Source organism: Eurypyga helias, unplaced genomic scaffold (genome assembly GCF_000690775.1).
Source record: "Eurypyga helias isolate BGI_N326 unplaced genomic scaffold, ASM69077v1 scaffold1590, whole genome shotgun sequence".
Taxonomy (NCBI): Eukaryota; Metazoa; Chordata; class Aves; order Eurypygiformes; family Eurypygidae; genus Eurypyga; species Eurypyga helias.
Genome location: NW_010223544.1, coordinates 2,886 through 16,241, shown reverse-complemented (window position 1 = coordinate 16,241; position 13,356 = coordinate 2,886). Strand labels below are relative to the sequence as shown.

At 42.5% G+C, this 13,356-nt stretch overlaps 1 protein-coding gene across 1 annotated transcript; it reads right to left on the bottom strand.

Annotated features, from left to right (window-relative positions):
• Window positions 1–201: 201 nt before the first annotated feature.
• PYROXD1 (pyridine nucleotide-disulphide oxidoreductase domain 1) lies at window positions 202–12,581 on the bottom strand (the record flags this gene model as incomplete). The annotated part of the gene is made up of 9 exons (XM_010148959.1): window positions 202–324; window positions 1,962–2,074; window positions 3,215–3,344; window positions 4,235–4,335; window positions 5,318–5,478; window positions 6,996–7,069; window positions 8,792–8,920; window positions 10,337–10,456; window positions 12,501–12,581. Coding segments are annotated over 9 exons (1,032 nt in total), but the record flags the coding sequence as incomplete, so codon positions are not given.
• Between the last annotated feature and the right edge of the window lie 775 nt (window positions 12,582–13,356).

Here is a 13,356-nt window from a genome sequence, read left to right as displayed (position 1 = left end):
TCTCTGCCCAGCCTGTACTTGTATTATACTCGGAAAGGCCGAAGAGCTTGGCTTCCAGCCGCAGAGATCATCCCATGTCATCAACACACCCAGGATCTTGTTCCCTGGTTTCCACTTCAATCACACTTTCTTTTCTCCCATCGTGTCATTACTGGGTGGCTCGCAGCGCTGCTGGGCACACTAGCGTATGATGTGCTTTACCTGATGCCACGCTGGACTGGGCTCCCACGAGGCTGTGCAGATATCCCCAGCCGCATAGACGTCCGGCAGGGACGTGTGCATGTGTTTATCTACTTTAAGACCTCCATCTTCACCTAGAGCAAACTGAAGGATTTGCACAGATCAGTACTGAGGAAAAATAATCATTTCAACTAAGTAATTCAACTTCACCCACGTTAAACAGTCATATCTCTTTACTTTTTCATGGCAGACTCCTAAAAAATTTGGAGAAATTCACTATTCTGCTCAAAAAACCATTTTAAGATATAAGATGACAGGAGGCAATACAAAGGGAACCCAGCAAGATGCTGTTCTGGATGCCACGTAACAGAAAAAGGTCGTTCAGTGTAAACAATGTCTGGCTGTTCGTTCTCCCACCTCATCTGACTCTGAGAAAAGACTGATAACCACACGAGAAACAAGTCGTTCAAGCCTCACCATCTGGAGACTCCTTCATCTTCACGGGAAGGAAACAGATGCCCCCAAGAGTGCCATAAGGAAGTATTTTTCACAACTGTTTACACAGAAACTATTACTTCTCCATAGCTAATTGCAACCCTGGCCCCTACAGAATTTATCATCAGTTCCTGAATTTATCAAACCTAGAACCCTTTAAATAAGCAGACAAAATCAGCCTACCAAAGCAGAAAGTTAATTTTCTTCACAGTAGCTGGTACGGGGCTGTGTTTGGGATCTGTGCCGAAAACAGTGCTGATAACCCAGGGGTGATTTTGTTACTGCTGAGTACTCGGTTACACAGAATCCAGGCCTTTTCTGCCCCTCACAGCACCCCCCAGTGGGTAGGCTGGGGGGGACACAGCCGGGGCAGCTGACCCCAGCTGCCCAAAGGGATATTGCACAGCATATGATGTCATGCTCAGCGTATGCAGCTGGGGGAAGAAGACGAGGGGAGGGATGTTCAGGAGTTACGGCGTTTATCTTCCCAAGTAACCGTTAGTGCCTGCAAGCCCTGCTTTCCTGGAAATGGTAAACATCTCCCTGCTGATGGCAAACAGCAAAGGAATTCCTTAGTTTGCTTTGCTTGGATGTGCAGCTTCTGCTTTGCCTAAATTGTCTTTATCTCAAACTCTGAGTTTTCTCAATTTTAACCCCTCTCTTGCCCCACCCCATGGCGGGAAGAGTGAGTGAGCAGCTGTGTGGTGCTGAGCTGCTGCCTGGGGTTAAACCAGCCACCTAACACAGAGACAGAATGATCTCAAGGCCTGACACTGCGCCTGGCAGCTATGAACTCCGTCATCAGCATCCATGTTGGGATGCTGATTCAAGAGCTTGACTTCCCCTCATGCATACCAGCGCCTTTAGAGCTGCTTCCCAGATGAAGAACATTGGAAATAACATTTTCTCCTGGGAAGGAAGCAGTTAAGATTTGTAAGGTAAGAATGTGGTGCAGGATTAACCCAAAAATTATTGCACATTTTTGCCACCTTAACTGATTACACAGATCGGTTTTTCCCACTTTGACAGGCCCAATCCTAGCAACGTAATCATATATATACACAGCGAATCAGTACGTATCAGCAGCAGCAATATAATGAGCCAAAAACAGCAAATGAAGTAAATTTTTATCACATTAAGTATCACAGTAGCAACAATTTTGAAATGCTGTACAACATTTAAAACCTTTATCCATCAGTTTCATGCCAGAAGCATAAATCAGCTGAAAGGGCTTATTTCACTTTACTTTAAAAAGGTTAAGCTTCAGAAGAAATCCGTATACTTACATTGTTGCCATCAAGAAATGGTTTAACATTTGGCACGACCCCGGTTGCACTGACAATGAAGTCGCATCCATAAATCTTCCCGTTAGTTAATTCCACATACACAGGCCACAGCACTGAAAAAGGGGAAAATTTTGCCCTGAGAATGTAACCAACAGAAGGTATTTTATTAACTAGGTCTTACAGTAAGACATGAAATAGAAAAAGAATCTTTCGAGATATCTAATTAAATAGGGGAAAATAAAAATAAAACCAAACCAACCAAACAAAAACACATCAGAAAAGGAGATTACCTGTAACATGTTTTACCTTCACTCAGGACTAAAATAAAAAGATTTTGGAACTTAGTTCCAAGCGCTAGTGTTAACTTTCTCTGGAATTTTCAAAGTTCTCTTTGTAAGGGGAAAATGCTGCCCTGCCACTGCTTCAGACTGAATGTTCTCTGAAGCCTGCAACTGCCAATACTTTCTGCACGTAAGTTTACACACGCACAAGAAACGCCTCAAAAGCAGAAAGAACGTCAGAGATTTGACTTGCTAGGACCTTTCGCTGAAAGTAAGTGGCTATTAAAGTAGTATTTTAAATACTACATTTTGGTCAGCGAAATTTAAAGATGTAATTATTATTGGAAACTACTTTCTTTCAAGGCTTACTTCACTTCTGACACTAAAAGTTGGTGGGTTTGGGGTTTTTTTCCCTTTTAACTCCACTATTAATGTATAGAATCATACCGTAGAATCACAGAATGGTTTGGGTTGGAAGGGACCTTAAAGACCATCCAGTTCCAACCCCCCTGCCATGGGCAGGGACACCTTCCACTAGACCAGGTTGCTCAAAGCCTCATCCAGCCTGGCCTTGGACACTTCCAGGGATGGGGCATCCACAGCTTCTCTGGGCAACCTGTCCCAGTGCCTCACCACCCTCTCTGGGAATAATTTCTCCCTGCCATCCAACCTAAACCTCCCCACGTTCAATTTCAATGTATGATCTTATGGACTGTCACAAGGAGGGAACCTTGTGCATACACTACTTCAGTGACTTTGTGGGAAAAGGGTGTGATGCATAACATTTTGCAATTTAATTGTAGCCCATAAATCAAATTCTCAACTACTATAAATTGCTAGAGCTCCATTTAATACAGAAATAAAGGATTTGTTTTCCAAATCTGTATTTGCTCTAAAATCACAAACATGACCAAACATGCTCCAGCACTGCTTTATCTTAACACGTTATTTCTAACCAGCACTGGCACCTACCCTCATCTGGCTCTACGTTTTTCTCTTCCTTAGGAAAAGCCAAAGAAGTCCGCTGCAGTTGTGTAAATTCTTGTTGTAAGTGTATTTTCTTTACTTCACACAGTATTTCAATATGAACTTTATGAGAAAACTAAAGAAAAGATGGACCAAATTGTAAACGTGATGATTAGCAATAACAATTGATTTTCATGGCAGATATACCTCCACCTAAACCAACGCGTTACTAAACCAGGGGGGACACAAAACAAACAGAAAAATCCCAAGCATCCTAAAGCACGGCACATTAGCTGAGCTCCTACACTTTTTCCTTTTTCTGGCACAGATCTAACAGCAGCAAATGACAATTTACCTGCTTTTTCAGCAGATTTGTGATGTCCCTTGAAACGTCATGACAATTTAGATTTTTCTGGTGTGCCAGAAAACGTATTCAAGTTCCCCTGAGTTTACAGGAATAGAATGTAGAATTTATCAGGGCAAAGCAAAAGTAAATTATTTTCTATCTTCCAGGATTTCAAATCCTTCATCTTTCCATCATGAGTTAAATTCTGATAACAATAATTATGTTCTAACTGCTGTAAAAAGAAGAATATATATTCTGACAGTGTAACCCACGTTTCAACCACTTACTCCTATTCCGAGCTTGAAACAGAGTTGGAAAGTTACCTGTTTCTCTGAACTGTTTCGTGGATTCAGGCCTCACATGGTTTTATTCTCCACTACACAAACACATTCCCACAGCCAAGACACCACTGCTTTATCTGCTGAATAACCTCAGCGTCCTTCAGTTGGTACCCAAAGCCGTTTCTGTAAAAACTACGACCGATGCCTTTGAAAGGCCTTTTCTCTGAAGCAGACAATTGCTGTGTTAGTGTTAACGTTATCTGCCTGTTTAATTCTGACAGGAGAATCGGTTCAAGCACCATTTTGTTTTTACATTTCTAAGAATCCTGAATGTGACGTTTCACGTTCTGTCATCCATACCCACTTGGAGCGAGTGTGTGAACAAGATGAGGGCCGTACCTCTTTAGTCCCTTTAAGGTGTAAGCCCTCATGCCAGTCGGGGCCTAAGGCACTGCCCAGTTTGTCACCTGCTGCTACAGGTCTTTCTTCTTCCTCACTTCCTGAAGGAAAGAGATGGAGAATATCATATTTAGCGTGCATACTTCACAGAATGCAGAACAAGGATTCTCAAAGAAAAGAAGGATGATCTGGTTGCCGAAAGGGAAGTAAAAAATGCGTAATGTCCCAAAACCCATTAATTTGCAGACAAACTGGACTCCAAACCACTGTTTTTAACACCTTTCAACGTTATGCCTTTCATTCCTTCACTGATCTCTGAAACGCCCCTGCCACTGTTGGGTGCCTGCATGGGCCCCTAACAGCCAGACCCCCAAGGGCACCAGGGCTCTGGAGACCCACTACGGACCGAAGCTGCGTAACATCACTGCTAGCGTTTAAAGTGACACCCACCTGCTGGCAAAGGTGCAACCCCCTCCCCCGCCCGCCCGTGCAAACCCTAACGCGCCACCACCCGTGTGAAGAACCTCAGGTGCCACTTGCTGACGTTTAGGCTGACCCTCTTACAATTTATTCTTCCAACCCGAAGTCTAGAACCAAGCTGCTCCTCTCTTGTTGTTTGGGCCCTATGTTTGCCTAATGTTTGGTCATGCAGTTCCAGTTAACTGTTTTTAGGAAGACCGCAGTTTCCCTGCATCTGTAACAACCACCTGTGAGGTTTCATCTGGTCCTCCAACAGCTTATTACGGGAGAGCTCCTTCCCACCTCATGCTGACGTACTGCAGGCAAAAGCTAAGGCATCCCAGAAAAATGAACAGGTTCTTCAGCAGATGGAATACAGGAAACGAGATGTAAACTTGGCACAGATAACAAGACATTTTTACAGGGTTTAGGTAATGCTATCACATGCTGTTGCGTGTCTACATTAATTCTGGATCGGTATTTGTACCTTTTCTCGCTTTTATTTTTTTGAAGGAAATTCCATTGCTGCTAACAGCTTAGTTACAGCTTGTTAATTTAACTGATCTTAGGACGATCTTTAATATTAAATGCTGCTGCTGCAGTTAGGAGACTACGACACCGTACCTTCCACCGTATACCTGGTTCTTTTACATTCAATTGGAGTCTCCCGGTTTTCAGCAGTTAACTTTGGAATAAGGAATTCAGCTGCTCCTGCGTCAAAAAACGTGTTCCCAATGGCTTTGTCTTTGATAGCCCAGATTACTTCGCAGCCCTGGATTTCGTACCTGCGGATGTTTAAACAATAGGTAAAGTGAGAAGACTACCCAAAGAGATTCTGACTCCACACAACCAGGAGCGTGCCAGGGTTCATTCCAGAAACTAGAAATGAGAAATCCAAGACCTTCAAGCCTATCAAATCCACTACTGCTTCTAAATATTTACATAAGGGACACAAAAGTATCTCTTCATGTTGACAGATTGTATTTTCTCAACACTACCAACCCTAATTGAAACAGGCTGCGGGAAAGCAGATATAATAATAACAAAACCAGTATCATCTTGCGCCACACAATGGAAAAAAAAAAGTTCATTTTTGACAGACTGCTCACTGCTGAGAACCTGCACTTGCACCTTGTTCGTACTGTGTGGAACGTGAACTGTTGGACACATGCAGAGGACAAATCCAGTGAAAGTGAAAAAGTGATTCCTGCAACGCAGCACAAGACCGTGTAACTGTGCCATACAGATGTGTCTGTATTCTAGCAGACTGCAGGACCATGTGGTTCAGTGTCCGGTCTGTAACAATGGCCATGTCAGACACTTCAAAAGCTCTTCAACTGAAATCAGGATGGGTGCAAGACAAGGTGCCTCTCTATTTCTGTTCTATCATCTTCTGCGTGTTGTGTCTTAGGTGTGGCCAGCAGGTTGAGGGAGGGGATTCTCCCCCTCTGCTCTGCTCTTGTGAGACCCCACCTGGAGTGCTGCGTCCAGCTGTGGAACCCTCAGCATCAGAAGGATATAGACCAGTTGGAGCGAGTCCAGAGGAGGCCACGGAGATGCTCCGAGGGCTGGAGCACCTCTCCTATGGGGACAGGCTGGGAGAGTTGGGCTTGTTCAGCCTGGAGAAGAGAAGGGTCCGGGGAGACCTTATAGCACCTTCCAGTGCCTGAAGGGGGTACAAGGAAGCCGGGGGGGACTTTTTACAAGGGCCTGGAGTGACAGGACAAGGGGTAACGGGTTTAAATTGAAAGTGGGGAGGTTTAGCTTGGATATCAGGAAGCAGTTCTTCGCGGAGAGGGTGGGGAGGCACTGGGACAGGTTGCCCAGAGAAGCTGTGGATGGCCCATCCCTGGAAGTGTTCAAGGCCAGGCTGGATGAGGCTTGGAGCAACCTGGTCTAGTGGAAGGTGTCCCTGCCCATGGCAGGGGGTTGGAACTGGATGGTCTTTAAGGTCCCTTCCAACCCAAACCGTTCTAGAATTCTGACCACTGAAGTCAGACAAGTTTTAGTAACTTTAATATTGGCCTTTATGGTCTTAACAGAAATCTCTGTGAGTCCCAAATCAGGAAAAGGCTGTATATTCTTGATCTGTGTCAAAATTTCTTTTGAGGCACGCTGTATCTTATGTGGCAGTAAGCACCTCCATGAAAAAAAAAATTTTAATCAATTTTGCTACTGAATGCTTTTAGAGCTGTAATTGTGTACATCAGTCTTCTCCCAAAGTAAGGCACAACAGATTTAACATCGAATTGTTAAGGATTCTACTTGTATATTTATCTTTAAAACTTAGCGCTTTACTTACACTAATTCAAGCGCGATCCCACCGTTTCCTACCACTACTATCCTCTCGGCCTGAGCCAGATTCTTCTGAAAAGCCTGCATTAAGAGAAAAGTCAATTACAACTTCCATCATACATTCCCTCAACTCTCATCAAGTATATCCTTTTCAGTATTTTCTTGCTCTTTTTAGTCTTTTCATTTTCTCAGGCTACCGACACACGTTTACTTAAGCCAAGATCTGCTACAGAAGCTCATGAAGCGGGTGCGGGATGAAGTCATTGATACAGCCGTACCAGTCTCAGCCTGAGCCCTGGTAAATAATTACACCTAAGCCATTTGACAGGGCCCTTGGTAGCATCCAGGAGACCTTCTGCCCTAGAGACCATTAGTGCTGTGATACCTGTTATTCCAGTTTTATCACAACTTGCATAACCTTCACAGGAATTTGCATAAAATGGCAACGGTACAGAAATTGAGGAATTTTAAAACGCCTGATCAGAAATCAGCGATTGAAAAACTAATTTGTAGAAAATCAAAGAACTAATTCTATTCATGAAGAAAACTTTCAGAAAGAAGCAAGTCCCCAAATCCATCTCAGTAGTGAGAGAAATGAAAAATAGCCCGGATAGTATTTTTAGATCATAATATAACCACTCCAAAGATTCAAGGATTCAAACAAACCAAGAGTCACGACTACCAGAGCAACTACTGCAATTACACAAAAATCCGTTCATCCATGCGTCCAGTTCACCTGACCAGCAGTATCGGAGAACCTAAAGCGTAAAAGGCCATGAAAACTGCAGCCCTTCGATCCCTTCAGACACTGGCACGTGAGTTGTGTCGGAGAGGAGGAGTGAACGCAGTCACCGTTAAAAAAAAAATAACCCCAAAACCAGCCCCAAGTATTTTCAGCCTCATTCAAAGTTCAACATCGGTTTTGAGGAGGACGATGGCCCAGTTTGCTGTTTCCCACAGTGGCCAACAGCGGATGCACAGGCAGGACTATCCAAAGACAGTAAGTACATGACGATAGCACCCTGGGACACCCTCACAGGTTCCAGACACCACTGGTGCCACTCGGGTGGCGTTTCTCTTTTCAATTTAGACAAGGTATCAAAGGCTGCCTTTTTTGTGGGGTTTGATTTCCCTTCTGTTCTTGTATCTCAGGTAAAGTTTTAATACCCAAAGCAAACAACAATTTCATAGTTTCACTTCAGTTTACTTGAGAAAGCATCTTTTTTTATCCTCAACACTTCATTTGGTGAATTACAGTTCTTACTGTAGGGAGGAGTGTTCCCCTTTCATTCTGCCTCCTCCAATTCTTAAGGCCTACAGCAGCAAAACCTCCCTTCTACTTTCAAGCTGAATATTAAGTAATTTCTTGTGTGAAAACCTTTCCACATCTTTGACTGTAACTCTTTCCTGAACAGTGAGGAGAGGCTAGAGTAAAATTAGAAACAACCATATCCTTCAGTAGCTTTTCACTGTGAGAAGCAGCCCCTCGTACCGTGTACCAGACACACGTTTACACTTTCACACTGGCTTCTGCCTGGAGGGTAAAAGAACAGCATTTACTCTACAGTATCATGCTAGAAATACCCTCTATAAGCAATCTATAACCTTAATAAATTTAGTGACTCATCAATTTATTTAATGGTATTTTAAAGCTATTTCTCTGCTACTGAGAGTGTCCCTGTTTAAGGATATATAATAACAAGCATAATTTTGTGGTTTTCCATTTCACTCTGCAATCATTTTTAGTATTTTGCATCAGAAGCAAGAATGTATTATACACCTCAAAGTCCAAAACACATTTACCTGTGCACTGTCAGTATCCCGGATTCCTAATACATATGGGTTTCCTTCCAAAATCAACTTTGGTTTTGCTCCAGCGCACAGGCAGAGTTTTTCATACATATATTCTTTCCCATCTTCAGTGACAATTTTCTGTTAAAAATGAAAATAGAAGAGAAAACAATTGCAGACTTCTAAGAGAACATTAGCATTTTTTTTTTCCTTCATGTCAAGAGTATTTTGCAGGCATTAGAAGCTCTAACTGGCACACTTAGTGACTGGGTCTCAATGACTTGCATTACACTCACAACAGACTTACAAACCTAAGGAGGTGACGTTACCTGCCCGATAAAAGAGAAAGTGTAAACGGTTCAAAGAAAGATGAAACACAAAGATTACCACTTGGGGGCACTCTGTACTCACTGCCTGTGCTAGAAGAACAGGTTTTCCGTGTGACAGATGTCCCCCCACCCCAGTAACAGATGTAAACTGTGCTCTACTATACAAGAGCAATTAGGAATCTCATTGAAAACATTTCAACGACAGCAGACCTGTGTTAACTTAACTAGGGACATGCTGGAATACAGTTTAGAGAGACCGCAAATTTTGCTCTTTGCTAAGGAAAAAGATAAACACTAAACAAGCTACATCCCTCTGCAACCAGCGATATTGAAAATTTAACATTTAAGACCTTATTCGTCGTTTTCCAAACTAAAAGCTAAATACTTGACAGTGGTTTTGCACACAGAGGGTTCTTCAAGGTTTCAGGCAAAAGATTCTCCAAATCCATATACATGAAATATTCATGTCCCCAGAGACAGACCTAAACCAAACCACCATTACAGTCATGATTCAAGAGTATCATCAGGATCATCTGAGTATTAGCAGAATATAACTGGAATCATCTCTGTGACTTAAAATGAGCAAAACCAGTTTTGGATCTGAATGTGAGGTTCTGATAAATGCTGAAGTGAGAAATAGTATGTCGAGGCGACACGACACTAACAGGGATCTGTACGTGCTGTGCATTGCTCATACTCCCAACACATTTCCTGCTAAAAAGGAAGGAGGAAAGGTGTAAATGCTGGTTCTTTCAAGGTTTTTTTTTGTTTTGTTTTGGGTTTTTTTGGTATCACGAAGTTGCTAATAGTTTGGTCTCTGTAGCAACAAGCAGCAATTCAGGAATTGGAGATCTCTCCACGGTTACAGAAGTTTTCACGCATCTGTATTGGTTCAACTGACTGGTCTGGCTGCTGTGCCAATCAGGTGTTCAGTGCAATCTCTAAGGTGTCAAAGATTCAAATCCAAAACATACGGTTTCTTAATTAACAAGTAATTTTTGATCTTTAATTTTGTCCCCTGCATATATTTCTGTTTGAACAACAGTGCAAGCGGTAAGTGAAATTAAAGTTAGGAAGTATTTTCTTGTAATTCTGGTAACACTCCAAGAACCAGAACGTTCTTGAACAGAATTTCACACCCAAAACATTCAACTGTTTCTTAGATTCATTTTTTTAATAAATAATTTGAAAAAACCCACATAAAACAAAAGAGAAAACATTAGCTTACATGCTCATCGCTTTTCAATCGTTTTACTCCAGACTGTATAACTTTAATATTGGGGTATCTTTTTTCTAACAGAGAACTTGGTTGCTCTTCTACATCAAATTCCTCAAGTGTTTTGGAGACCTGCAGGAAGATGAGAAGTATTTAAAAATATGAAACATTTATCCATCTTCTTTCTTCCTAAAGCTGGTACAAAAAAAGTGTCACATTCGTTTCCAGGAAAGCAGTCACAACATAAAGCCCGTGTTGTCTCAAAACATGTTACTGCTAAGGTCCCTTTTTGTATGCAGAATCTCTGCATGCCTGTTCCCGGTAGAGAGTCAAAGTAGTACAGAAAATTTTAATTCTACAGCTAGAGGTGAAGCAAGAGTGAAGAACCCTAACGGCTGCTCTGACTGCCATAATGCCTTACTCCATGGATAGACTATATCATGAGGGTTGGCAGCACGGCTGTTTAACTGACCTGATGCAGCGCGAAGAACCTGTTTTTCCTGTTTGTTACGATTTTGATAAAATAATGATGTTTTCCCACGCAAGCACCTTCCTCTCTGCAGCATTTGGAGAAAAAATAATTTGGTCAAAATAGTGTAAAGAATTACGGAAACGCTTTTGTCTGAAATAAATACTTTTATTCTATTTAAAAAAAAAAAAAAAAGCTGGTGACATTTTCTTTAAAACCCTAATGATTCAAAAACCTCCTGATGCAGGATGTCAGGAAAAGTGCTCACTGTTGCTCATCTTCTAAGCAGGATGTACAAGAGAAGTGTTTAGGCAAGACAGATTCAGGATCACCTCAAAGCATTTACTCAGCACCTCACCCACAGTCACTCTCTGATATTTCAGAGACTGGTGAGGAAAATAAAAATGATTAAAGAAAAAAAGAGGCAAACCAGAACGTGGAAAATATTCAAGTAAGTTATGTTGATTTTGGGTTTCTCCCAGAAGGGAGCAGCTACACAGAAACCTCCAGGCCTTCTGCTTTATAGAATATTCAGAGTCTGGAACACAGCTAGGAACCAGAAGCCACTCCATGCTTGCAGTTCAGAGGGAAATGAATTTGCTCGTGTCCAAAACTCAGATGCTGCTGCCTTCAAGAAGCACTTAGCTATTCCATTATTATTCAGGTACCGAAACTTGCGTCGATGTGAATTAGAGACTTCACGTCTCTGCGATGTGTAAATGTCTCTCTGGGTACTCATGACCCTACCTGTCAGCACTCTCAAGCTCAGAAGATGTTCTTTAGCCGGGTGTTACTCCACCAGTCTCACACAGAGCTTTCAGTCCCTCAGCTGTGCTCTGAGCACCCATTAGCCCCAGATAAAAAAACCACAGTGCAAAAAGGCAGAGATGCTGATAGCTACTTACAGCCACTAAATGCAAAGAACTGCTGTTCAAATCTCTCTGTGCCTGCTTTTCCCCTCCGTGGCGATGTGAATTAGGCAATCATACAAGAAGAATTACGTTAAAACCAGGCTGTCGGATAAACTGCAGCGTGGTCTTTCTTTACTTGCCATGAGCTATACCTCACCTATTAGACACCGTGTTTCAGAGAAGGAGACAGGAATATAAATGCCAGGTGGAAGCCCAGCTCTAGGTGTCTTAACTTGCCCTGAGAGATAAATCCTAACTTCTTACTGGCTGGCAGCTTTGCACCCTGCATTCTGTGCAATCAAGCCTCCAGCTCTTTCTTCACCCTGTGGTAGAGTTTAAAGTTCCCTCAGAGTGGGGAAAAAGAGCAGCGCTTTCCAAGACCTGAGCGCCCCTGCAAAACTACCTTAATGAACCTACTAGCCAGAAATCCAAACTCGTACGCATTTTATTTTCCTTTTCAAACCAGCAGGAGAGGTCACTGAATCATCAGCTGCTGGAGGTGTAGCTAAAGCTGAAGGCAATTTCACACCAGGCTATCCCTTCTTTTGTTATTTGTCAGATGTCTGTTTCTGCCCAAAATTCAAACACACTGCTGTATGAGTATGAGAATCATACTCATCAGTCCTACTAACACCACTGCAGTCACGCTTGTGTGAGTCCTACTAACACCACTGCAGTCACACTCGTGTGACAACAAGTTCAAAATCATAAGCATTTTCAGGATTAGGTTCTAAATTATGTGTACATAGAAATTTCTGAAGAGGTCTCACTGTAAGAAAAATTAAGTCTCTCTTACCTGTTTGAAATTTGTTACAGCTTTTATAACTGGGGAAGCAGTCATTAAGAAAATGTCTTCTGATGGGAATTCCACGGCCAGCTTGGAAGGAAACAGAAATCATGATGAGTGAATACAGTCATCACACAGATTTTTACTTTAAAACAATAAAATTATGATGAAAAGTAGTTTGTGTTACTACGTTACTTTAGTCTTGTAGAATCCTATTGGATAAACACTACTACAAGGTAATAACTGAGACGAACAGAATCCGGAGACCCAAGATGCTAATGCATTCACACACAAATATATCTCCAAGAACTGCAGCCGCGGTATAAATAACTCCTCGGAAGACTACACTTACAGTATTCTAAAGGACAACAGTAGGAACGCACCAGGATCACACAATTTCTGGAGACATCCAGTCACTGGATATGCTTTTTGTTATTGCAGAGCAGTGACTGCTCACAGATTGAATTTTGACAGAGGAAAGGTTGATTCCTATTGGCTACATGAAATATTATGTAGTAAACTGATAAATGGATTATCATCTTCAGAGTGCTACTAACCAATACAAGACCTTGACAGGCCCCAAGACAAAGTGAAGTATTTCCATCTTAAATCATCACAGAATCACAGAATGGCTTGGGTTGAAAGGGACCTTAAAGATCATCTAGTCCCACCCCCCCTGCCATGGGCAGGGACACCTTCCACTAGACCAGGTTGCTCCCAGCCTCATCCAGCCTGGCCTTGGACACTTCCAGGGATGGGGCATCCACAGCTTCTCTGGGCAACCTGGCCCAGTGCCTCCCCACCCCCTCCGGGAAGAACTTCTTCCTGATATCCAATCTAACCCTCCCCACTTTCAATTTATACC